This window comes from Dendrobates tinctorius, unplaced genomic scaffold, assembly GCF_039654945.1.
Source record: "Dendrobates tinctorius isolate UK_male_01 unplaced genomic scaffold, ASM3965494v1 ptg000140l, whole genome shotgun sequence".
NCBI lineage: Eukaryota > Metazoa > Chordata > Amphibia > Anura > Dendrobatidae > Dendrobates > Dendrobates tinctorius.
Genome location: NW_027361808.1, coordinates 12,001,379 through 12,026,357, shown reverse-complemented (window position 1 = coordinate 12,026,357; position 24,979 = coordinate 12,001,379). Strand labels below are relative to the sequence as shown.

At 42.3% G+C, this 24,979-nt stretch overlaps 1 protein-coding gene across 4 annotated transcripts in view; it reads right to left on the bottom strand.

Annotated features, from left to right (window-relative positions):
- Nucleotides 1-24,979, bottom strand: part of SMYD3 (SET and MYND domain containing 3) — a 1,185,047-nt gene that overhangs the window by 891,360 nt on the left and 268,708 nt on the right. For all 4 annotated transcript variants that reach the window (XM_073545143.1, XM_073545142.1, XM_073545139.1 and 1 more), the window contains exon 5: nucleotides 22,003-22,139. In XM_073545143.1, the coding sequence (XP_073401244.1) occupies nucleotides 22,003-22,139 (137 nt within the window). The remainder of the gene's footprint in view (nucleotides 1-22,002; nucleotides 22,140-24,979) is intronic.

The following is a 24,979-nucleotide window of genomic DNA, read 5'->3' as shown; positions in this document are numbered from 1 at the left end:
ACACAGATAAATCCAAATCCAAAGAGATGAACTGGATTATAAGTGAAATGTAAAGTGCTGCGGAATATGTCGGCGCTATAGAAATAAAATGTTTTATTATTATTATTATAAGTAGGTGTGCATGCAGCATCTCTTCAGGTGTTTTCTTTTCAGCGTTTTTGCATAATGTGCAAATAAAGTTTTCTTTTTAACTTTTTAACTTGGGTTTTAACCCATGTAACAGAGCAGAATCTCTATTCAGATATATCTTCAGGTATCTGAATGAGAACACTACTGGCAAAATCTGGGAGAGAGGGAGGAGGACTAGCTAACTGAAATTTAGATACTTAGGCAGACTTCTGCAAGTTCTTTTATGGCATTGGATAATGAGTAATGTGAATCCCTCGGAGCTAATATTTAGTAATCGGCATAAAGTCCAACTAAACTTATTCTACCAGCCAGTCCAATTCCATGTATAGAAGAGGTAATGAGGAGGTGAACTGCCAATGCCTCAATAGAAATTGCAAAAAGAGTAGATGAACGTGGGCAATATTATGGAACGGTGGCAGAGAGAATGGAAACACCGGGAGAACACAATCATTAGTAGACAGAACGGAGTAAATAATTTGTACCCATTTAACATATGTAGGGACGAAATCAAAATATTTAAAGAAGGGCCATCAAGAAGAGCTATTTGAGTGAATAAAGACCTTCACTGTATCTAGTGAGGCCAAAGACCAGGAACTATCATCAACCCTGGCTAGCTGAATATATGCTTGTATTTGTCTGCTATTAATAGTGGTGGACTTTCCAGGCATAAATTCCATTTGTCTAGATGGTTAATAGAGAAAATTGAGCAATTAAGACAGGCTACCAAAATTTCAATCAGTATTTTGTAGCCTGAATTAACAAGAGAGATTGGTGTATCTGAGGCGCAGTCTAAAGATGTCATGCTGGGTGAGGGAGAAGCTAGGTGCACAACAATGGGAAGAAGATGGGGAGCTCAAACACTAGGAAAGGGGGAGTGGAGACCCCTAGGCAGATCTGACAATACCCTGTCTGCCCTAACATCCCTAAATAGGTTCTGCACTTATCGCCGAGCAGGAACCTATTCCCTGACTGTCCCTAGGGATAGGCCATGGATATGGAGGGGACGGTGTTGGCGCTAGTCAGCTCCACTACAACTAAAGACAAATCAGGAAGGCAAATGAGGGAACTTCCAACAGACAGAAGTAAATAGAGCTAACACCAGCGTGTTGCTTAAAGGGCTCAGGGTATTTAACCATCCAGCAAAGGTGTGTCAATAAGCAGCAGAAGGTGGAGGTCGCTGCTTGGCCCTACAGGAAGGATATTACTCCATAACAGAGATGAAAATCAAGAAGGTGCTTGCAAAGCCAACCGCAAAGACCTTCTACAGCAGAACCAAAATGACTATCGCACCTGGCACACCGGTGATGACAAAAGAGTTCTTATCTGGAGAACAATGAACTTTTTGCAGCACAAAGATCATTTCACTGAATGAAAAAGCAAGCTCATTTATCCGGTGAGATTAAAATGAAGCAAGCAGTAACAGGAATGCTCCTTCACTGTGTATGCATCTTAAATTAACCCTCGCTGTGGCTGCAGACAGAATTTTATTAGACCCAGATGGAAATCTAGCAATTCAGAGCAACAAGATACATGATGTAGTTTGGCTTTCAGTCCCTTAAATGCTTTGCTATTTAATCTGAGAGCACAATAAAGTAAGGAAAGAGACTCTAATTTCAGAAATGTATCACTCATTGGGTTATATTTTGTTGTTTCAATACAATCAGTGTTTTATCAGAAGATTATCACTACAGTACTAGCTAGTCTGCGCCTCCTAGTCCTACCACGCCCCCACCACTGATCAGCTTTCTTTCACTATACATTGTACATAAAAAGCTGCCAATCATTGATGTGGATGGGGTTACACAGAGCTCAACAACTGAGCTCTACTAGATATGCAGTAGAGAAATTTGTGATTCTATCATACCTGCTGCACTTAGTAAACTAAGTGATACACTACTGGAATCAGCATCTGTCGCTATTTCATGCCATTGTCAGATTACATGGCAAATACCTGCTTTAAACCTCTAGGCCCACAGGCAGCACAGAACTGCCTGAACAGTCAGTCTATGTTAGCTTGCCCCTATTAATCCGTTACTATATCATTTCATATTCCAATAATAGAACATTATATGGTATACATACAATTGTCAAAAGTGAGTTGATATTGCCATTGCAAATAGCAGATATTTTAATCATTTTTGGGGGGTATATCATGTTTTCAAAGTATACTGTGTGGTATATTTTCAGATATACGCAGTCTTGTCACTATTTCTCTCTCACTTAATTGCACAGTGAAAATTTCATGTCCTTTTGATGCCTCAATTACGTTGCCGACATTTAATATCATGTTACGTTGAACTTCAATCAATGAGAAACGTCAGACAATACATGACAAAGAAAGCAATATGAAACCCAACTACTTTCATGTAAGTGAAAACGTATATATTAAATTCAGAGTAGCTATTAAACTTTTATGATATCATCTCACTGTAACTATAGAAGCTCAACTTGACAGTTCTCCAGTCTGCACATTAACATGTCTTCTCACATCTCACCTCAGCTCTACAGCAGAGAATAAATATTACTGAACACCGATAAACCTGGAGGCAATACATGCAAAAAGATATTCAACTTTTTAACCAATTATAATCTGACTAAAGGTACTGTCACACTTAGCGATGCACTAGCGATCCCGACAATGATATGACCCGGTCAGGATCGCTGGTGCATCGCTAAGTGGTCGCTAGTGAGCTGCCACACAGGCAGATCTCACCAGCGACATTCGCAGGGGTCGGGGGTCGCTAATTACCTGTCAGACGAGGCGATCCTGACATCCTCCCGCCCGCCTCCACGCGTCGCTCGTCTCCACAGCAGGAAGCCCAGCAAGAAGCTGACGACGAGAAACGGCCCAGGACGTTCTCGCGCGATCAGCAATAATCAGCAGGGGAGCCGGTCGGAGGTAAGTATCAGACACAGCGATGTCGCTAGCAATATCGCTGCTGCGTTACAAAGCCAGTGACGTTATAGCGATATTGCTAGCGATATTGCTTAGTGTGATGGGGCCTTTAGACACTGAGGATCTGCCTCACTAACATTATGAGTCGTTTCTAAAGGAAACATGATGGATGCGTTAGCAATTGTTTAGTAATACAACCTGACAAATGTCTTAAAATTCTAATGAGTTCTGCAGGGTTTTTATCTTACTGGATAGAGTAAGGCAGCAGGTAACACCATTATGGCCATAAAAAGGCAATGGAAATGCCAAGGGTATGTTCACACATTGCAGGTTGGATGCAGATCCGCAACGTAGGGCACAGGCAATGTTAGTCTGCATGTTAATTCTTTTTGCGGACCCGCAGCAGCCTTTTCCAGTCTGGCACATAAAAATTCTCATTCTCTCTCTCCTCAAGAAGCAGAAGGGAAAAAATTCACAGATCCAATACCAGTTGAACATGCAATCTGTGGGTCGCAAGTTATAAGGCAGTTGAGAAGATCGATAAGTACACTATTAAAAAAAAGAAAAAAATGAAATACCATATCCTAGATAACACTGAAATATTCCAGTTGCATATCTTCATTAATTACTTGGTGGAATGCGTTCAGAGCAATAAAAGATAAAAAGTGATCAATGTAAATTAAATTAATATCCCATGGAGGTCTGGATTTGGAATGATATTCAATATCAAAGTGGAAAATCAAATTACAGGCTGATCCAACGTCATTGGAAATGCCTCAAGACAAGGAAATGATGCTCAGTAATGTGTGTGGCCTCCATGTGCCTGTTGGACCTCCCTATAACACTGAGCAGGCTCCTGATGAGGCAGCGGATGTTTTCCTGAGGGAGCTCCTCCCAGACCATAAGTCAACTCTTGGACAGTCTGTGGTGCTGTAACAAGGTGGAACGGGGTGGTAGTCGTTTGGCGAATCCACTAGGTCACAGTCAGTGAGCACTCCGGCCTCTTGCACATGAAAAGACAGTTCAAGTCCCAGCCCTATGGCACAGTTGGTTACCTCTGACACACGGCTGCTCTCCATACGGGAACGGCATCCTCTGGATGCACCACACGTTACACTTCGGTTCCAACAGTGGCAAATTTGTTTAATAACTGAAGTAAAGAAGATAACAATTCCTGAGCTGTCCCTATTCAAAGATGCTGCTCCATCAGTAGCAGCAGCAGCAGCTCCTAATCGGCTCCTGGGAGCTGACAGTCTCTTGGAGGGTATCTCCTTAATCCTGGTGCCCATTCCTACTGCCCGGCAGTCCTGTGGCAGTCCTTTTTCCCCTCCTGGGGTATATTCTGCTCCCAAGCAGGCAGTTCGTCCTGCCCTTGGCAAACGTGCCGGGGCACTGCTCCAGAAGCAGAAAATTGCTGCCTCTTTAGCCTGCTAGACCAACCTCCTTTTTACTTAACCATTTCTATCCCTACACTAACTTGGTACAATAGTCATAACATAGAATATACAATGACATGGAAAATATTACATATTAGACATGACACATTAATACACTTAAACATACAGGAACCATTGGACGCAGTGCATAGGAGAGAGGAGGTGAATGAGGGTCCCCGCCACCTTCTTACAGTGCAACGTGGCATTGGTGGATTTAACAAGACATGATGTCCAAGATGTGCTCCATTAGATTAAGGTCTGGGGAACGGGCAGGCCAGTCCATAGCATCAATGCCCTCATCATGCAGGAACTGCTAACAAACTTCAGCCACATGAGGCCTAGCATTGTCATGCATCAGAAGGAACCCAGGGACCACTGAACCTGCATATGGTCTCATAATGGATCTGAGGATCTCATCCCGGTACCTAATGGTAGTCAGGGTACCTCTGGCGAGCACATGGAGGGTTGTGAAGCCCTTCAAAGAAATGCCTCCCCCACACCATTACTGACCCACTGCCAAACTGGTCATGCTGGAGGATGTTGCAGGCAGCTGAATGTTACCACGGCATCTTCAGACTCTGTCACATCTATCACATGTGCTCATAGTGAACCTGCTCTTATCCATGAAGAGCACAGGGCGCCAATGTCGAATCTGTCAATTTTGGTGTTCTCTGGCAAATGCTAATCGCCCTGCATGGTGTTGGGCTGTAAGCACAACACCCACTTGTAGATGTTTGGTCCTCATACCACACTCATGGAGTCTGTTTCTGACAGTTTGAGAGGACACATGGATGTTGGTGTCCTGAAGGAGGTATTTTTGCAAGGTACTGGCACTGCAGCTCCTGTTCCTGCTTGCACAAAGGAGGAGGTAGTGGTCCTGCTGCTGGATTGTTGCCCTCCTACAGCCTCCACATCTCCTGGTGTACTGGCCTGTCTCCTGCTACCATATCTCCATGCTCTTGACACTGTGCTGACAGCTTGCATTGATGTGCCATCCTGGATGAGCTGCACTACCTGAGCAACTTCTAGGGGTTGCAGATACCACCTCATGCTATTGTACCTCTAGGGGTGAGAGCAATGACAAAATGGAAAAGTGACCAAAACAACCACCAAAAAGTTTGAGAACTGAGAAATGATCTGTGGTCACCACCTGCAGAACCACTCCTTTTATAGGGGATGTCTTGCTAATTGCCTATAATTTCTACAGGTTGTCTGTTCAATTTACACAATAGGAGGAGAAAGTGATTTAGAATTGGTGTTGCTTAATAACTGGACAGGTTGATTTCACAGAAGTGTGATTGACTTGGAGTTATATTGTGTTGTTTAAGTGTTCCCTTTATTTTTTGAGCAGTGTATTTATGTTGGAAAAGATTTAGTATAAGGTCAATTCCATGTGACTGTATTTTTGGTCTGAGTGTTGTGTGAAAAAAATGAACAGCACATGGACAGCACTCAGACCAATATTGTTCAATGGAGAAGTGGAGATCAGTGTTTTTTTTAAGGAACAAATCTGCAATTGAAAAAAAAAAAATCACAGCATGCACTAGTTTCTTCTATGTGTCAGATAAGACTCAAGTCTATGGGTGCACAAAACATTGTATACGGAGCATCTGTATACCATCCAATTTTTACGGATAATTGCTATTCTTTATTATTAAGATAACTTACTTGTTTTTCATTATGTATACCACTCCTCACATGTAAAGCACCATGGAATAAATGCCACTATAATAATAAATAATAATAATTCTTTAGCATAGGAAACTGCATTTGGTCTTGTAAATTTTTAATACTTGCTGATGTATAAAAGTGAATTGCAAACAAATGCCAAATGGGAAAACAACTGTCAGAGTTTTCGGAATTAAATGCAGGCTAAGTTCACATGAGTGTATAAAAAAATCATCTAACTTATTTTATTCTCCTGTGGGTCTAAAGGTACTGTCACACTTAGCGATGTACCAGCGATCCCGACCAGCGATATGACGCGGTCAGGATCGCTGGTACATCGCTAAGTGGTCGCTAGTGAGCTGCCACACAGGCAGATCTCACCAGCGACATCGCTGGGGTCGGGGGTCACTACTTACCTGTCAGACGAGGCGATCTTGATGTCCTCCCGCCCGCGTCCACGCGTCGCTCGTCGTCACAGCAGGAAGCTGACGACGAGAAACGGTCCTGGACGTTCTTGCGCGATCAGCGATAACCAGCGGGGGAGCGGTCGGAGGTAAGCATCAGACATAGCGATATCGCTAGCGATATCGCTATAACGTCACAAAAACCAGTGACGTCATAGCAATATTGCTAGCGATATCGCTTAGTGTGACAGTCCCTTAATGGGCAGGACTGACACTATCTCTATGCTTATGCAGGGCTGTCAATCAGGTTACTAATGATTAAATGAGATTACCATTGCAGAAGCTAATGTTGTAATATACTAATTATACTTTTCGAATTAAGGGTATTTATTATTGTCTGCAAAACATTGTATAGTATATTTTGGTGATATTTTCCGTTAATAATACAGAAATCTGTTCACTGTGGAAAAGGGTTTATAGTCTTATGTGCACTGTGGTTAGGCATCATTCATAATAGATGATCTGCAGCACCTGGGAGCGGCCATTAAACAGTGTACGAAGCGGTTTACATCCGGCCGCTGACATAGCTGGTAACAGATGATCACTGGGGATGCCGGGTGTTGGACCCCCCACCAATCTCATATTTATTACCTATCCTAAGGATATGTGATCAATATCACAGCAATGGAAACAAGATTTTAGGGTGTATAAAAAGAGCAGAGATAAATCCCCTGATCCAAATGTATTATTACCGCTCTATAAATCACTTGTAAGGCCACAGCTAATTACAGTTTTGCGCTCCACATTCGAGAAAGGAAAATTGAGATATAAGGCTATGTTCCCACATTGAGTTTTTGGTGCCTTTCTGCCCAATTTCTGCACGTATTTTGTAAATTAGGGTATTTGCGATTTTTCATTGCGTTTTTGCGTGCGTTGTTTTTAACATGCGATTTTTTTGCGTTTTTGACGATGCAATTTTCGTCTCTTGTTGGTATGTCATCCTTTAAATAAAGATGCTATGCTTTTATACTTCCAGGTATTTGGCTTTGATAAAACTTTATAGCTGTGGATTACATCAGTTTTTGATGTATTTCTGTATGTGCGTTTTTTACCTGCTGGTTTTCCACATTGAATGCAAGTGTTTGGGGAAAATCTGTACAGAAAACGCAGCAGATATGGAAGAAAAATTTGCATGTTGCAGATTTGAAATCCCCACCACAGGCCAGTTTACACAGAGTGAAATGAAAGCACAGTGGGCATGAGATTGTGTAAATCCCATCTACTTTACTGGTAGTGTAAAATGCTATATTTTTGATGCAGAAAAAATATGCATCGTCAAAAAAACACACCAAAAGCTCATCGTGGGAACGTAGCATTAAAGTCACTTCAATGCTGGCAACTAAATTATTACATGGGATGGATGGTTTCTCCCATGATGAGAGGTTGGAAAAGATGGGCTTGTTTGGCTTAGAAAAAGACACCTCAGAGGCGAGGTCATTTATATGTGTTGTAAATACAAAGGACTGACACAAGACTTATTTCTTCCAAGGCTCTTACAGAGGACCAGGGATTGAAGGAACTATACAAGAAAGGGTTATTTACAATTAGAGGAGTCACACTGTGGAATTCCCTACTGAAGGAGTTATCAATGGCAAATACTACATCAGCATTTAAAGAAGACTGGATGCTTTTCTCATAACACAGTAAATTACATTGTGGGTTATAAATAATCTAGCGATAGAGAATGTGTAACTGGTGGAGAAAGGTGGAACTTGATGGATATGTATGTATATATCTGGTGGCGCCCCCGCCGCCCCGCTACACTTCACCAACTATCTATACCTGTGAATGCCGTACATGTTTGTTTTTCCTTCTGACCTGACAGCCAGTGTTATTTTTGGGGATGGTCATTATCCTCTTAGGGTACCGTTACACCTAGCGACTCACCAGCGATCCCGACCAACGATATGACGCGGTCAGGATCGCTGGTGAATCGCTAGGTGGTCGCTAGTGAGCTGCCACTCAGGCAGATCTCACCAGCGACATCGCTGGGGACGGGGGTCGCTACTTACCTGTCAGACGAGGCGATCCTGATGTCCCCCCGCCCGGCTCCACGCGTCGCTCGTCATCACAGCAGGAAGCGCCGCAGGAAGTGGACGACGAGGAATGGTCCAGCAGCTTCTCACACGATCAGCGATAACCAGCGGGGGAGCCGGTCGGAGGTAAGTATCACACACAGCGATATCGCTAGCAATATCGCTGCAACGTCACAAAATCGGTGACTTTACAGCGATATTGCTAGCGATATCGCAGTGTGTAATGGGGGCTTTATACTATGGTCCTTATACTATTAGACTGCAGTGTCCACTCAGTATATACACCATGTTTTTATTATTAATATAGAGTGGTCAGACAGCCAGGTTTACTTATGGGGAAGGATTCTATCCCCTCCCAGTCCTAAGATATGTATGTATGTTCACTAAACATTCACAGTGTGGACCACATTAGTCTTAATAGTTGTTTTTTTACTTATTATTGTCTCCACATTTCTTAGCAGCATCTTGCATGTATGTGCTTGTCATTCATTTATTTGGTATCTTTTAATAATAAACTTTTTGGCTGTTTTTTTTCATGCCGAATTGTTGAGTAAACTCCTAGACTTAAAAATCGCCATTATTTTCCCGAGTAGGATAGAACTGTAATTTGCAATTCATTTGGAAATAGTAGGTGGAGATTGCCTGCTAAGTTGTCTCTCCACACACTAAACACACACAAAGGGCTGTTTTTTCCTGTGGTAACACAACGGCAAAAACAGCAGCAGCATGGAGGGCAATATGCAGTACAGTACTGAGCGGTGTAGCTGGAGTAAATTACTTGCTAGAGAAACTTCAGAATGGGTCTATTTCTATGCCTGTGTCAGGTCAGTGCCTCCCATCGCTCTTCACTCCTCCTCCCCTCGTCATAGACTCACTATGCTGGCAGTCCATCTTGTGCTAACCAAGATTAATTTGAGTTGTTTTTTTCTTTCTTTCAGAGTGAATGATGAGTTCAGTACCGAGAGGGAGGGCAGGCAGTGGCTAAGAAGTAGGGAAAGAAGCAGCTTTCTTCAGATAAGATATGATTTAACTACTTCCAAACCGCTAACAGTATTTAAACATCTAAGCAGTTGACATATTACTCTTCAATATCATACTAAAAGGTCATTGCAGAGTAGGCAGCTAAACAAGATCATGCAGCAGAGCTGGTTGTCAGACACAGCAAGACTCCGCATAGAGAAGGCAGAGATCGTTCATTACCATCTCTGCCTTCCTGATCACTGTATAATAAATGCTGAACAAGGTCTGTGTATACGATATACTGTCGGACCCAGTGATTATGTGATCAGTGCTGTGAAAGAGCAGCAGCTTCCAGTTGGTGACAGACTCCGATGAGCTGCCATGTAGCAAAGGAGGCGAAATTTGCCCTGTAATTGGGTCTAAAATACTAGCCCCAGTAACAGGGAATTCAGATATAAAACAAATTTATTTTAATGTTAAAATGCTTTCCAGCAATCTTTTATGATCTTATGGATGGAAAAGCATTTAAAGTAAATATATTAAATAAATAAAGCAGGTCAAAATAAATAAATAAATAAGGAAGACATTGCCAGTCCGTATCGCTGTTACCAACATACAAACCTGTTAAAAAATACCAATATATAAAAATAATTGTTATGGAAAAGAGAACGAAATTTAAAATGTATTTTGTGGTCTTTTATGGTTTTCATAAAATACAAAAAATATATAGAAAAGATGCATATTTCCTTTCCACCCTCCCACCACCTTACATATTGCCCAATAGTGTGTAAAAAAAAAAAGAGAGAGAAAAAAATATAAAAATTCAGGCCAACGTACCATGAAAAGAAGAAGCACAAGCTAATGTGAACATCCAAATGAGAAAATATTTTACAACCAAAAGGGAAATAAACTCTTTCTCCTCGTAGCTGCACTTTCAGTAAGGTGGTCGGGCAGCATTATCTCATTATTTACCTGCAGAATAACCCAGTATATGCAAGTGAAGAGCATTTTCCAAGGTGACAGATTCCTTTTAAATATTGCTTTTAAATTAGATAGTTTATATATAAGCTTGTTATTTACTGAAATATGTACATATGGATGGATCTGCAGCCTAATCATTGGGAATCAGAACCTCTGTGAAGGTATGCAGACCATTAAAGCCTAGTCTGACTAGAAACATCTTCCTAATATAAAAAGAAAAAATACTCAACTTCTATTTGTCTAGCAGCCTGATATATTCTTGGTAGATGCGCTTTAAGTCTATCAAAAAATCCAATGAACTAGAACAAACTCACGGTAACTAATAAACTAAAGGTACTAAAATAGTAGATTAATACACGGACTTCAAGCATGACGTGACTCGGGCAGCCCGCAGGGTAAATCTAGTAATTCATTTTGAAGTCACAACAAAACGGCTAGTGAAATAAAAACAAATGTGTTATTTGATGGAGTAAGTAGTTCTAACCCGTTATTTCAATTTAATAAAGGTCGTGAAGTTGATGAAAAAACAATTTGGGTACTGGAACTCTTTGAGGTGGAATAATAAAAACAAATATAATCATATTCCATGATTAAATGAGTTTGTAAGGTTTATGTAAACACAACGTAATCACTGAACAATAGGAAACAATAATCTGAAACTTTCTGAGATAGTTAGTGTTGCCACTAATGTCCAGACTGTCCCCATGGAACTAGAGGCAGAGGGAATGAACCAAGTACATCATTTTCATAGAGTAACGAATGCAGCAGGCAGAAAGGATACTATGATGTTGCTTTCGCAGCCTGGCTTGTGTGCTCAGTGCTGGTAGACATGCCAGCTGGAGAATGCTTGGTAAAACTCACACGTAAATCCACTCACTTTCAACAAAGCCAGCTGTCAGCCAGTCAGTTGTGTATACAACAGTACCCAAATGTTGCTATATTGGCCAGATGTGAGCATAATCAAGGAGAGCAACCCTAGCCATGCTGAACACTTGTAATGCCAGCTAGACCCAAGCACAAATTAACATCTAAACAAAGTTCTTTCATGTATCAACCAAAACATGCTGTGCTACAAGCACCCAGCCATCCGGGGACACAACAATAGATTAAAGGGCAGGGAGGACATTGGAAAAATAACATTTGGTGTCATTAACTCCTGATTCCAGGTAATTTCTTGTTTGATTTTTAAGTTGTGCATCATTGTAATGTATTTACTAATAATTCAATCATAACACTGATCATTGTTAAAAAAAAAGAAAATTCCAACTTAAAATGGTTGACTAACGTGAACCAGGGAGGGAATGATGTCACTTACCTTTAATTCTAAAGTTCTAAACTAACTAAATACAATAAATGACATTTTTACACATTTCCATATTTAACATAATTGTGGACTATTGTCATATGGAGCACAGTAACAACTACAGTTGTGGCCAAAAGTATTGACACCCCTGCAATTCTGTCAGATAATACTCAGTTTCTTCCTGAAAATGATTGCAAACACAAATTCTTTGGTATTATTATCTTCATTTAATTTGTCTTAAATGAAAAAACACAAAAGAGAATGAAGCAAAAACCAAAACATTGATCATTTCACACAAAACTCCAAAAATGGGCCAGACAAAAGTATTGGCACCCTCAGCCTAATACTTGATTGCACAACCTTTAGCCAAAATAACTGCGACCAACCGCTTCCGGTAACCATCAATGAGTTTCTTACAATGCTCTGCTGGAATTTTAGATCATTCTTCTTTGGCAAACTGCTCCAGGTCCCTGATATTTGAAGGGTGCCTTCTCCAAACAGCCATTTTTAGATCTCTCCACAGGTGTTCTATGGGATTCAGGACTGGACTCATTGCTGGCCACCCTAGAAGTCTCCAGTGCTTTCTCTCAAACCATATTCTAGTGTTTTGGGTCATTGTCCTACTGGAAGACCCATGACCTCTGAAGGAGACCCAGCTTTCTCACACTGGGCCCTTCATTATGCTGCAAAATTTGTTGGTAGTCTTCAGACTTCATAATGCCATGCACACAGTCAAGCAGTCCAGTGCCAGAGGCAGCAAAGCAACCCCAAAACATCAGGGAACCTCCGCCATGTTTGACTGTAGGGACCGTGTTCTTTTCTTTGAATGCCTCTTTTTTTCTCTTGTAAACTCTATGTTGATGCCTTTGCCCAAAAAGCTCTACTTTTGTCTCATCTGACCAGAGAACATTCTTCCAAAACGTTTTAGGCTTTTTCAGGTAAGTTTTGGCAAACTTCAGCCTGGCTTTTTTTATGTCTCGGGGTAAGAAGTGGGGTCTTCCTGGGTCTCCTACCATACAGTCCCTTTTCATTCAGATGCCGACGGATAGTACGGGTTGACACTGTTGTACCCTCGGACTGCAGGGCAGCTTGAACTTGTTTGGATGTTAGTCGAGGTTCTTTATCCAACATCCGTACAATCTTGCGTTGAAATCTCTTGTCAATTTTTCTTTTCCGTCCACATCTAGGGAGGTTAGCCACAGTGCCATGGGCTTTAAACTTCTTGATGACACTGCGCACGGTAGACACAGGAACATTCAGGTCTTCGGAGATGGACTTGAAGCCTTGAGATTGCTCATGCTTCCTCACAATTTGGTTTCTCAAGTCCTCAGACAGTTCTTTGGTCTTCTTTCTTTTCTCCATGCTCAATGTGGTACACACAAGGACACAGAACAGCGGCTGAGTCAACTTTAATCCATGTCAACTGGCTGCAAGTGTGATTTACTTATTGCCAACACCTGTTAGGTGCCACAGGTAAGTTACAGGTGCTGTTAATTACACAAATTAGAGAAGCATCACATGATTTTTCGAACAGTGCCAATACTTTTGTCCACCCTCTTTTTTATGTTTGGTGTGGAATTATATCCAATTTGGCTTTAGGACAATTCTTTTTGTGTTTTTTCATTTAAGACAAACTAAATGAAGATACCAATACCAAAGAATTTGTGTTTGCAATCATTTTCAGGAAGAAACTGAGTATTATCTGACAGAATTGCAGGGGTGTCAATACTTTTGGCCAAAACTGTATAACATAACTTCACAAAAGAAATCTTCAAGAACAAATAGTAACAGTTAATAATGTTATAAAAATGACCCGCCAACTCGAACCCAAAATCCTACAGAGCAAGCAAAACAACCTTCCTGGTCCCTAATCAGAATAAATCTATGGAATACAGGCCCATTTGTAGTAATCTCGTACATTTATTATGGCTTAAAATAGTAATTCGGTTCCCTTTTATACACTTTAATTGCAAAGGATAATTTCCTCTGTCATATACTATGACTGTAAAATCAACCAAAAATTTGAGGGCACTACTACTAGTTAAAATAGCCTCCCTACTGGTCCTGGTTCTTTAAAATTACCCCATTACATCCTCAAAATATGAAAGTCTGGCACTTATCCACTTCTGCTTTCTTATTCCATGTCTGGGGAAATCTTTGCTTACTTATATTGTTGTGTGCAGAGATGGAGAATCCTGCACTCCAGCCAGGGGGAAGAGGCACATAACTATGCTTACATGCCCTCCCTACACCCCAAAGGCCCCTTGATGCTCCCATGCACCAGTAAATAGTAACATGGACTCCAGAATACAGTGACCAGCTGACAGACAGTGGCAGGATAGCCACTAGCTGGGGTATTTGAAAAAGGAGGTAAAAGTTTGGGAAGTGAATGACGATAAGATTAAAAGACCATACACAATGATATAAAAAAAAAGAGTTATGCTTCAAACCATGTGGTGCAGGGCATTACTGACATTGGAAAGTGTGGTGTTGCTGCTTTCAAATCTAAAAAAGCAAACTTAGATAAATGTTCCCTAGCAGAAAAGTATTTTCTTCTCATTTTTAATGCTGAGCTGGTCCTTGAAGCATGAGTAGTCAGGTGTACCCGTCCATGGATCCGTACATCAATCTGCTCTTGATCCAAAGCTTAATGTTTCTCTTGATTTCACCGGTCTGCAGGTGTCACAAGACACAAACCCTTACTGATCAAAACTACTGAAATCTGACTATAAGACATAAAGAAATTGAAAAGGGCCTGTCAGCAAGTAATCAATCCCTAACTAAAGCCCTTTATTGCTTCTTACATTCATACTCATACCCTTCCTGTAGAATTTCATTGGGGCATTTTGGAGAATTTTTTTTACTTTTAATCTTAAGTACATTGAGGCAGGCACTTCACTCACCAGCTCTGCTGTACTTCGCTAATCACTGCCGGCAATGGTCGTTGATTAACTGGTCACTCTTCACATAGTGACCTGTCTCTCTTGTGCAGGTGCCGTAATTGCTCCGGTATGCATCATCAGAAGTGGTGGCACCTAAGCACTGAGCTCCCAATGACATTGCAAGATCCATCTACCAGCTCCCGTAACGTCATTGGGAGCCCATTGTGCAGATGGCATCATTATGATAAACTCAGGTAACGTTGGTGCCTGCACAGGGACCTCCTAGTGATGCTCTACTCACTATTTAACCTTTTGCACGTCACTAATCTGCCTATGTACATAATGACGTACACTATAGGACAAATACATATTACAGCTGCGGGAGCTTTTATTACTTCCCATTGTAATTCCATAGGCATTATAATGGAGTTGGTCTACCCTTTGTAGATGAAATTGCTTTTTTTAGAAGGTTTTTTCTAAGTAGTTTGATCATTGATGGACATTTGTGAGTTCAGACATTCATGTTGGACAAGAGGCCCTGCCTCCCAATTTTCATTCTAGTTTTTCCCTAAAGTGTTTGATAGGGTTGAGGTCAGGGCTCTGTGGGGACAGTCAAGTTCTTCCACATCAATGTAAGCCAACAAAGCCTTTATGGATGTTTCTTTAGCATTGGGATACAATCAAGCTCAAAAAGAAAATGGCCTTCCCAAACTGTTGCGACTTTCTTGGCATGCTGAAACAGTAAAGGGGCAATACATCAAAGCTTTTTCACCAGATTTCAACATAATGGCAGAAGATCACTCATTGATACAGTTATGAGATCCGCCCAAAAAACTTGCTACATATTAAAATAAATTAATCTCATTGTGTCTGCAAATTACAAATTTATTTTGTAAAGCTTAGTGTTAATGTTTAATACAGACAATATACATATATTAATAAATAAAAAATATGACATAAACACCCTTTAGAACGTTTTACCCCATGCGAACTCTGTGAAATAAGGATGCATAAGTATTGGTAATATGTGTAAGGCCTCTTTCACACTTCAGTTGCTTGACGTCAGTCAAAATCCGCCGTTTTTTTGGCGGATCCGTTTTTTTCTCATATACTTGCATTAGCGGCGGATTATGACTGATGGTCGTCCGTTGCATCCGTTTTTTGAAGGATCCGTTTGAATTTTAGCGTCCGCCGTCTGGAGTAGACGGACAAAGGAACTTTTCTTCAGCGGAGGAACCGCTATTTTTAAATGCGCATGCCTGGAAGATCTTTCCTCTCATGCATTTTAACCCTAAACGCCATTCTGGCAGCTGCAAAAAAACTCTCTCTCTCTCAAATTCTGTTTCTTTAAATTTCATTCACTGTCAGATCCGGTACATCTGTCTGTTACATAGCGGAAACAGATCCGTTTTTTAACACTTTGGAGGATTTCACCTGATGTCAAACAACTAAAGTGTGAAACAGGCCTAAGGCGTGTTCAGCAACTTGCCTTTATACACATAGAATTACACAAAACAGTAGATGGCCTTGTCATAGTAGGCTACTAAAAGTGATTTCTGATACATAAGAAGTAGTTTTAATAGACCGTTCTTTATTTACCTAAGCCTACAATACATAATATTCCTTAGTCTACTTACCCACCTGTGCCCTTCAGGCTAAGTTTACAAGTATATAAAAAGTTGTCATTTTCATCCAGAAAACGTGAACATTTCAGCTTTCAGTCATACAGGTTGTCACGGTCCATCTTTGGAGCCGTGGCAGAATGTGGATTCTTATAGAAACCTTTTTCCTTTTTCCCCCGGTTGCCGCTGGGGTTTACTACAACTAGTTGTTTTAGTGCTGGTTTTGCCCCCGGTGGCCACTGGGGTTACTACACGTTTGAATTAGCCAACAGGTGATGACTACTCCCCCCTCCTTCCTATAAAAGTTCGTCATGTGCAGTAAATCACTGATGGTAATATTGTTCATTTGTTATCCAACCGTGGTGAAGACTGGATCTACCTGGTGGAGAGGGGGTTCAGCTTATCTGGAGCAGTGGAGTTGCTGCTGGATGCTGATTGGATCCTTACTCTGTTTCTTGGAGCATTTGCAGCAGAGCAAAGCTAAGTTTTGGGTTTTAGTTGCTTTAACCCTATGGTGTCTGTTTTATTTTCCTTTGTGAGTTATTGGATGCAGTTCACTTTATTCCCTGTCTCACCTCCTGGGGAGGGGGTTGGTGGTTTAGCTCAGGGCTATACAGGAGATAGGGACAGGTCGGGGACTTGGGCCTCACTACCTTCAAGTGTACCCCCAAGTTAAGGAGAGTCAGGGCACCCCCTTAGCCTGAGGGGCAGTTCAGGGGCCCAGGTTCCACGTCTCCTGCTTTGTCCCAACTGCCCCGTGATATTATTACCAACCCACCCATATTTTCCTGGTGAGCCATGGCCCTAATGCAGACCTGTCTCCAATTGCTGCAGACCCTCACTGAGGAGTGTGGGGTGCTGCGTGGTGTGGTGGAGCAGCAGCTGCAGCAGTGGGAGGGGTACGGGGCCTCAGCTCAGATGTAGGCTCAACCAGAGCCTGTTATCTCTCCCAGACAGGTTTTCTGGAGGGAGAGAGAATTTTTTGTTTTTTCAGGAGGTCTGCAAGCTACACTTCAGGGTCCGCACTCGTTCATTAGGGAGTGAGGTACAGTGGGTGGGATTCATTATAGCCCTCCTTGAAGGTGATCTCCTGTCCTGGGCCTTCTCCCTGCCAGCCGATTCACCATCTCTACGGTCGGTGGATGTTTTTTGCGGCTTTGGCGAATATGCCCCCTGGGGTCCTTACTGAGGAGGAGGACTCACAGGTGCAGGTGGATGAGCCCAGGCAGGTGGAAGGAGTTGGTTCCCCAGCGGTGTTGCCTGCAGATCGTTGTGATGTGGGGGCATGTTTTAGCTGTGGGCAGACTGGTCATGTTTTCAGGGTCTGCCCAGCGCGCCAAATCTTCTGTACCATCTAAGAAGCCGCGCCCCCCTGGTCGTGTGGAGGGAGGCGACCAGGGAGTGTATATTTCCTCCATTTTGCCCTCTCTGTGTACTCTGTCAGCAGAGGTGGTGGTTGGCGGGGTACCTGAGGGCATACCGGTGTTTGTGGACAGTGGAGCGGGAGTAAATCTGGTGGATGCTCACTTTGTCCAGACACATGGCCTGAAGTGTAGGACGCTGGCCAAACCTCTAAGCGTCCAGGCCATTGACTCTGTCCCACTGAGCCAGGGGAGGTTGACCCAAGTCATAGAAAATATACATCTGCGCATAGGGACTCAGCATGAAGAGTCCCTGTCATGCTACGTCTTGGGGGGAATGCCATCACCTATCGTTTTAGGCCTCCCTTGGTTAGAAAAACACAACCCGGTCATAGATTGGCGGTCTAGGGAAGTAGTCAGCTGGGATCAGTCGTGTGAGGGCTGCTGCCCAGGGGCTACTGTCTCTGCCGTCTTTCTACAACTATCCCCTTCTTCTCCAGTGGGGGCAGCAGAGGTGCTGCCACGGAGTAGGGGCAAGTCTCTACCCTCACCACATGCTAACCCTAGGTGTTGGAGTCCTCGTAGGAGGGGTCGGAGGAGATTGGTGACTCCTTCTGAGCATTGTGGGGGTGTGATTATGACGACACAGGGGGACGCCTCTGTTGTCAGTCCTTTGAAGAGTTCACCATTTTGTGGCAAACGCACGAATGGTAATAAACTTTCAGGTCCGGACCTGTGTGTGAACGAGTATGTATGGGTGGCAACCAAAAACATCCAGTGGAAGTGTGTTACTGGGGTCGGGAGTTCTCGGGTGATCGGGCCGTATCGGGTGTCGGCCATCCTCGGCCCGAAGACTTACCAGCTGGAGTTACCCCCAATTATGCCCATACACAACTCGCTCCCCAGGTCGGCGCTCTGGAGATTTGTGGTGCCTCCGGAGCATACATTGCCATCTCCATCTGCCTACGCTTTCCATAAACCTGCGAGTCAGGTGGTCGCTGAGGTGAACTCTGGTGGACCTAGGTGTCCGCACCGTAGGTGTTTTTTGGGTGAGGTGCAGTGTTGAGGGTCCAGAGGCCCCTCATTGAAGGAGGGGTACTATCACAGTCCATTTTTGGAGCCGTGGCAGAATGAGGATTCTTATAGAAACCTTTTTCCTTTTTCCTCCGGTGGCCACTGGGGTTTACTACAACTGTAGTTGTTTTGGTGCTGGTTTTGCCCCCGGTGGCCGCTGGGGTTACTACACATTTGAATTAGCCAACAGGTGATGACTACTCCCCCCTCCTTCCTATAAAAGTTCGTCATGTGCAGTAAATCACTGATGGTAATATTGTTCATTTGTTATCCAACCGTGGTGAAGACTGGATCTACCTGGTGGAGAGGGGGTTCAGCTTATCTGGAGCAGTGGAGTTGCTGCTGGATGCTGATCGGATCCTTACTCTGTTTCTTGGAGCATTTGCAGCAGAGCAAAGCGAAGTTTTGGGTTTTAGTTGCTTTAACCCCATGGTGTCTGTTTTATTTTCCTTTGTGAGTTATTGGGTGCAGTTCACTTTATTCCCTGTCTCACCTCCTGGGGAGGGGGTTGGTGGTTTAGCTCAGGGCTGTACAGGAGATAGGGACAGGTTGGGGACTTGGGCCTCACTACCTTCAAGTGTACCCCCAAGTTAAGGAGAGTCAGGGCACCCCCCTTAGCCTGAGGGGCAGTTCAGGGGCCCAGGTTACACGTCTCCTGCTTTGTCCCAACTGCTCCGTGACACAGGTATTCCAGCTCGACTTTAGTCATTGTTTCCTATATTGTGAGCATCGGCTGTAAGCATGCCCTGGGACTTTGATTCTCCCAGGAGAAATTCATTATTTTTCTCCCATATGCCACACTTGCAGGTCCGCGGCCGGGCACCTTCGTAATGCTGTCAGTGGGAGTCTTGGCAGACAGACATATTCTATGTGGAGCTGATGCCTTCTTATAGAAACAGCCCATTTATACCAAATTCCAAGCAAGGAATTCATTGTGGATGAAGCTCTCCAAAAACGATGGAGAAGTCAGAAAAGTAATGTAATATTTCATATGTTTGGAAGATTTTGACTTATGTCAACAAGAACACATCTGTAGACGTGCCTGAAACACACACCACCCAAAAGGATTCATTACTACACTTGCTCAGATTGTACTCTACACGCTGGTTACATAACTGTTACTACAATGATTCACATCAGGTTCAGCAAGTCATTTGCAGTAATCTGATGTGACTTTCCTATGGTTAGCCCAGTAAAGCATACTGTACATTTGTAGTCTGAAGGAATCTTTATTGTTTTGGTTACTGTCAAGTGATCGAATGATCCAATAAAGTTTTAAAGAATTGTCAGACATGACATTTGTAATAAAGGTAACACTAAAAACACAATTCCACCTAAAAAGAATAAAAGAAAAATGCCAAAGAAATCAACTCAAACAAGTTGCATATCATAGCAATGGTTCCAAATCACTACCCTAAAATGCAAAATATAAAAATCCATAATCCATCAGGAAGTAATGGAAGAACCCATCTCAAACGTGATAATAAAGTACTTGAATTTTCTCTTACGTTTGGCTATGTCATAAGCACATGCACTGATGAAAAATACTAAAATGTGAATGAGGCCTAACACTCAGCCAGACATTCTTGTGTGGAGTAATGTCACCAAAGAACAAAGACAAAGACATTACCTGTCAGGAGCCGTCCAAGCACATTCGATGAACAGCCTAACTGAGTGGGTTATGCCCAGATAAATTAGATCTTCAACTGTAATTTTTTTATAATTAGATTAATATATAGTTATTTAAAAAATATATTGAATCTTCTTTTAATGTCAGTTAATATCATAAGGAACTAAGGGAATAGCTTAAAAATATTAATATATATTTAACCCTTTTATGATCGGAACATTTTCCATGTTTGCGCTTTCATTTTTCACAAGAGCCATAACATTTTTATTTGCCCATCAACATAGCCGTATGAAGGCTTGTTTGTTTGCAGGTTGTGGTTATGAATGACACCAATAACACTACCATGTAATGTATGGAAAACAGGAAAATTATAAAATTCCAAGTGTCGTAAAATGGTAAAAAAAGATTCCGCCATTTTTTTTTTGGGGGGGGGGTAGTTTTATGGCATTCACGTCTAATTTTTTTGTTCTTTGGTGAGGTTACTCTACAAATGAATGAGTGAATGAGCATGATCAAGCAACTAAATGACTGCCATTAGGCTACATATAAACTGATCAGCCGTTGTTTACTGCTCTGTTTGGTAAGCCAACAAAACAGTGATGGAAACAGAACAAAAGCGAATATTATAAAGAGATTGCTCTATAGTCTATGGTCATTAGCAGCTCATCACCTTTTCACTCATATCAATGATTCTTTTACTTCTTTCTAGAGTGATTGCCTGCCTGTTTAGACAGGCTGATAATCAGGAATAACAGTTCTCATGGATTATTTGCTTGTCGAAATTGATCTGTAGCGTGCAGTTGATTGTATAATTACTAGTTCTTTATGAAGCCCACTAGGAGGCGATCGAGTCATTAAGGGGGAAGATGGTGCGACAGAAGCGACACTCCTCCGTTCCCAACCTCATGAATATTGGTGTCACAATTGACAGCAGCATCTAAGAGGTAAAACTGTTGCGACCTGACATAGCCTTCAATGAAGCAGTTACGCTTGAGTGCCAGCTAAATATTGTAGCTGGCACCCACACTGTATGTATCAAGCTCAGCTCCTGAGCCCACTACATGCAGTAAGTGTGCACATGTAGGCTTAATTTATAGGGTAGCAACTGTAGATATCAAATTCAGCACTACTCACCTTCACCAGCTACAGCACTATCTGTCCACCAATGCTTCGGTCTTTGGTGACAGGCAGCTTTGGTGAAGTTATGACTACAGTGGATGTAACCGCTGCAACCAATCATAGGGCTATGTAGCTTTGAAAATGTAGCTGTGAGTATTGCTGACTGTTATTTGCTGACTGTAACCCTATAGATTAAAAAAAATTGCCTTGAGTACCCTTTAAAGATTTGTACTAAACAGAAGCCTTATTTCAACAATTAATCTTTGGCATAATTAAAAATATTATTACAAGAGTCCTTTAGCTACTGTTGTATACATGAAAGCAAATGTGTATCATACCATACAAAGCACACCTTCACAACTGTCTGAATATTTCAACAAGAGAATAATCACTGTGTTACATACAATTTAATGTTCTTACACATTTAGACTTGGCACTTACTTTGCAGAAGCAATCAAGTGTCTGGAATCCAGGTGGGAGCTCGGAAGAGTCTGGGATTTCTTTCTTCAAGTATTGCTCTAATGTTGCAGCGAGGTGCCCCAGGCCTTGCTTCATGTCTACATTTAGATCTTTGAAATCTGGGTAGGGTTAAAGAGTAGGTGAGTTACAGGTGGGTAAAGGAGTGGGAGGACTATGAAGCATACAATCAAGTTACTTGTACAAAGGTGAAATAAATAATGTTGTTCAGATGCCATGTGTCAAATTGAATCCAGTTATTTTATGACCTTTATTTGGACTCCATGGTATTCAAGGTTAACAAAATGTTTTGTTTTGTGTTTCAATTTACTCACATCAAATTTCAAAAAATTGATATTGTTTGCCTTGAGTTTTTGGGATTAAGCCCCATACACACATGTTCTTATTTCGTGATGCAAACATTACACCATCTGTAAAAAAGCTGAAGTTGAAAAGAGGATGGCTTCAACAAATGGAGCATGATCCAAAAATCGTCAAAATCCACAACAGACTACCTCAAAAGGCACAAGCTGAAGGTTTTACAATGGCCCTTGTAGTCGCCTGATTTGAACATCATTGAAAATCTGTGGCAAACACCTCAAAATAGCTGTACATGCAAGACGACCCAGGAATCTCAAAGAGCTGGAGGAATTTTCCAAGGAAGAATGAATGGATGAATGTCCCTCAAACAAGAATTAAAGACCTTTGGCTGGCTATAAAAAGTGTTAACAAGCTGTGATACTTTCAAAAGGGGGTGCTACTACTAGGTACCAACCATGCTGAGTGCCCAAACTTTCGCACTTACCCATTTTCCTTTTGTAAATATATATATTGTGAGGTAGCGCTGTTATTCGGATAGGGAATACTCACTCAGCAGCCACAAAATCAGATCCGGCACAGATTTTCCATAAAGCAAGCATAGTCCATGTGGTTTATTCAACATCATAAACCCACAGCAGCAACAAAACTTCATATAAACAGCAGAGGGTCCATGGCAGAGTTTCACTCTGTAAAGAGTGTGTTCACACAGGTTGTACAATGTCCAGCATACAGGCTCTCTTAGCCTCACTTATCTCACCCACGTCCGGGTTTCCTCATGGCTGCTTCAGCTTACTGCAGACATTCATTCCCTCCCCTGGGAACTCTCAGACACGTGCAGCCATTCACCACAGCCACTTCACAGGCTGTTAGCAAGGAAGCTCCATCTCAGTGGGACCTTCCACACTGGACCAATCGGGTCCCAGCATTCACCACATGTGATCTACCCTGGCCACATTATATTTTTCATAGCCACATGACTGACCTCATCACAGGTCCTTCAACTACTCACACTCTTTAAAGAACAATGTTGTAAACACACCCCCTGGGTGGGTTTGTAGGTAACCAGGATCGCCCATTTCTCTAGTTACCTGGAGACTTCTCTGTTGTGAGCTCATTTTCTCGTTCACCTTTGATGTCCGATGAACTCCATCTGCTGGTGAAAGGAGGTGGTGAAACTGATTTGGATGGGAGAAACTTGTCACCTGAACAGGTAGATTGTGATTGGACATCCGGAATCTCTGAGTGGATATAAGGCAGCCGACGCCCTGTAGGGTTGCTGGTGATTTCTCTGCTCTGAGCTCTGGCCTCCAGTACAGTTCCTGTCTTCTAAAGCTACGTTTTGCTCTGTTATTGTTCCATGAGATTTTGTCTGATTTGCTTAGTTTTGTGTTCTGCCAGCCCCGGCTGGGGCTCTGCTGAATTTCCATTTTTGTCCCTGATTGGTTAAATCTCTTTTGCTCTGTCTTCAGAATATATCGGAGTGCTGATATAGGGATTTTAAAGTCTAGTGACTTCAGGGCCGTTTTTCCTATCAGACGTGTTTTCACCGACAATACATGTTGGGGGCTGTCTATTGCTTTGGGGTCTGCTCTGGGGCAGTTTAGATTTCCCCTTTCTTTCTTTAGGCTTATTTAGTTTTCCGGCTGTGAAGAGGCATCTAGGACCACCATAGGAATGCTCCACGGCTACTGTTAGTTGTTGTGAATAGAATCAGGGGTCTGCAATCCGCTAGCTACCAACCTCTCCGGTTTTCTGGACTTAGCTTGTATTTTTGTTTTTTCCTCCTCTGGTGACTCATTCATAACAGAATCACCAGCCATACCGCAGATTCTAGGGTACTCAATAGCAGGAAAGAATTGTAAAAAAAAAGAAAAAAAAAGTGTCCAATTTTTTTTTTTTTAATGTATATTTTTTCCTCTTTTTCTCTGGGGCCGTAGGAGGAATTTTTCTTAATGGAGATTAAGCAATTGTCTGATCGTGTGGAGCAGCTCGCTGCTGAAGTGCGGGGAATTTCCGCCTATCTTGCTCATTCACATGCTGCTGAACCAAAGATTCCTACTCCTGATGTGTTTTTTGGGGATCGGTCTAAATTTTTGAATTTTAAGAATAATTGTAAATTATTTCTTGCCTTGAAGCCTAGCTCATCGGGGAGCTCTGCGCAGCAGGTTAAAATTGTCATCTCTTTGCTGCACGGCGATCCCCAGGATGGGGCGTTTTCTTTGACACCTGATGATCCTATTCTAACTAATGTGGATGCATTTTTTCAAGCCTTGGGGTTGTTGTATGAGGAACCTAATGCTATTGATCAAGCTGAAAAAGCCCTGTTGGCATTGAGCCAGGGTCAGGATTCTGCAGAGTTGTACTGTCAAAAATTCCGAAAGTGGGCGGTCCTTACTACCTGGAATGATGGTGCTTTGGCAGCTCTCTTTCGGAAGGGTTTGTCAGAAACCGTAAAAGATACTATGGTGGGATTTCCTGTTTCCTCTGGTCTTGGCGATTCTTTGTCTTTAGCCATTCAGGTTGATCGGCGTTTACGTGAACATAAAATTACATGAGAAATGTTGCCACCTGTTGAACAAATGTCTTGTCTGAACCTATGCAATGTGATAGAGTTTTGTCTATGGCGCAACGTCAGTAGTTC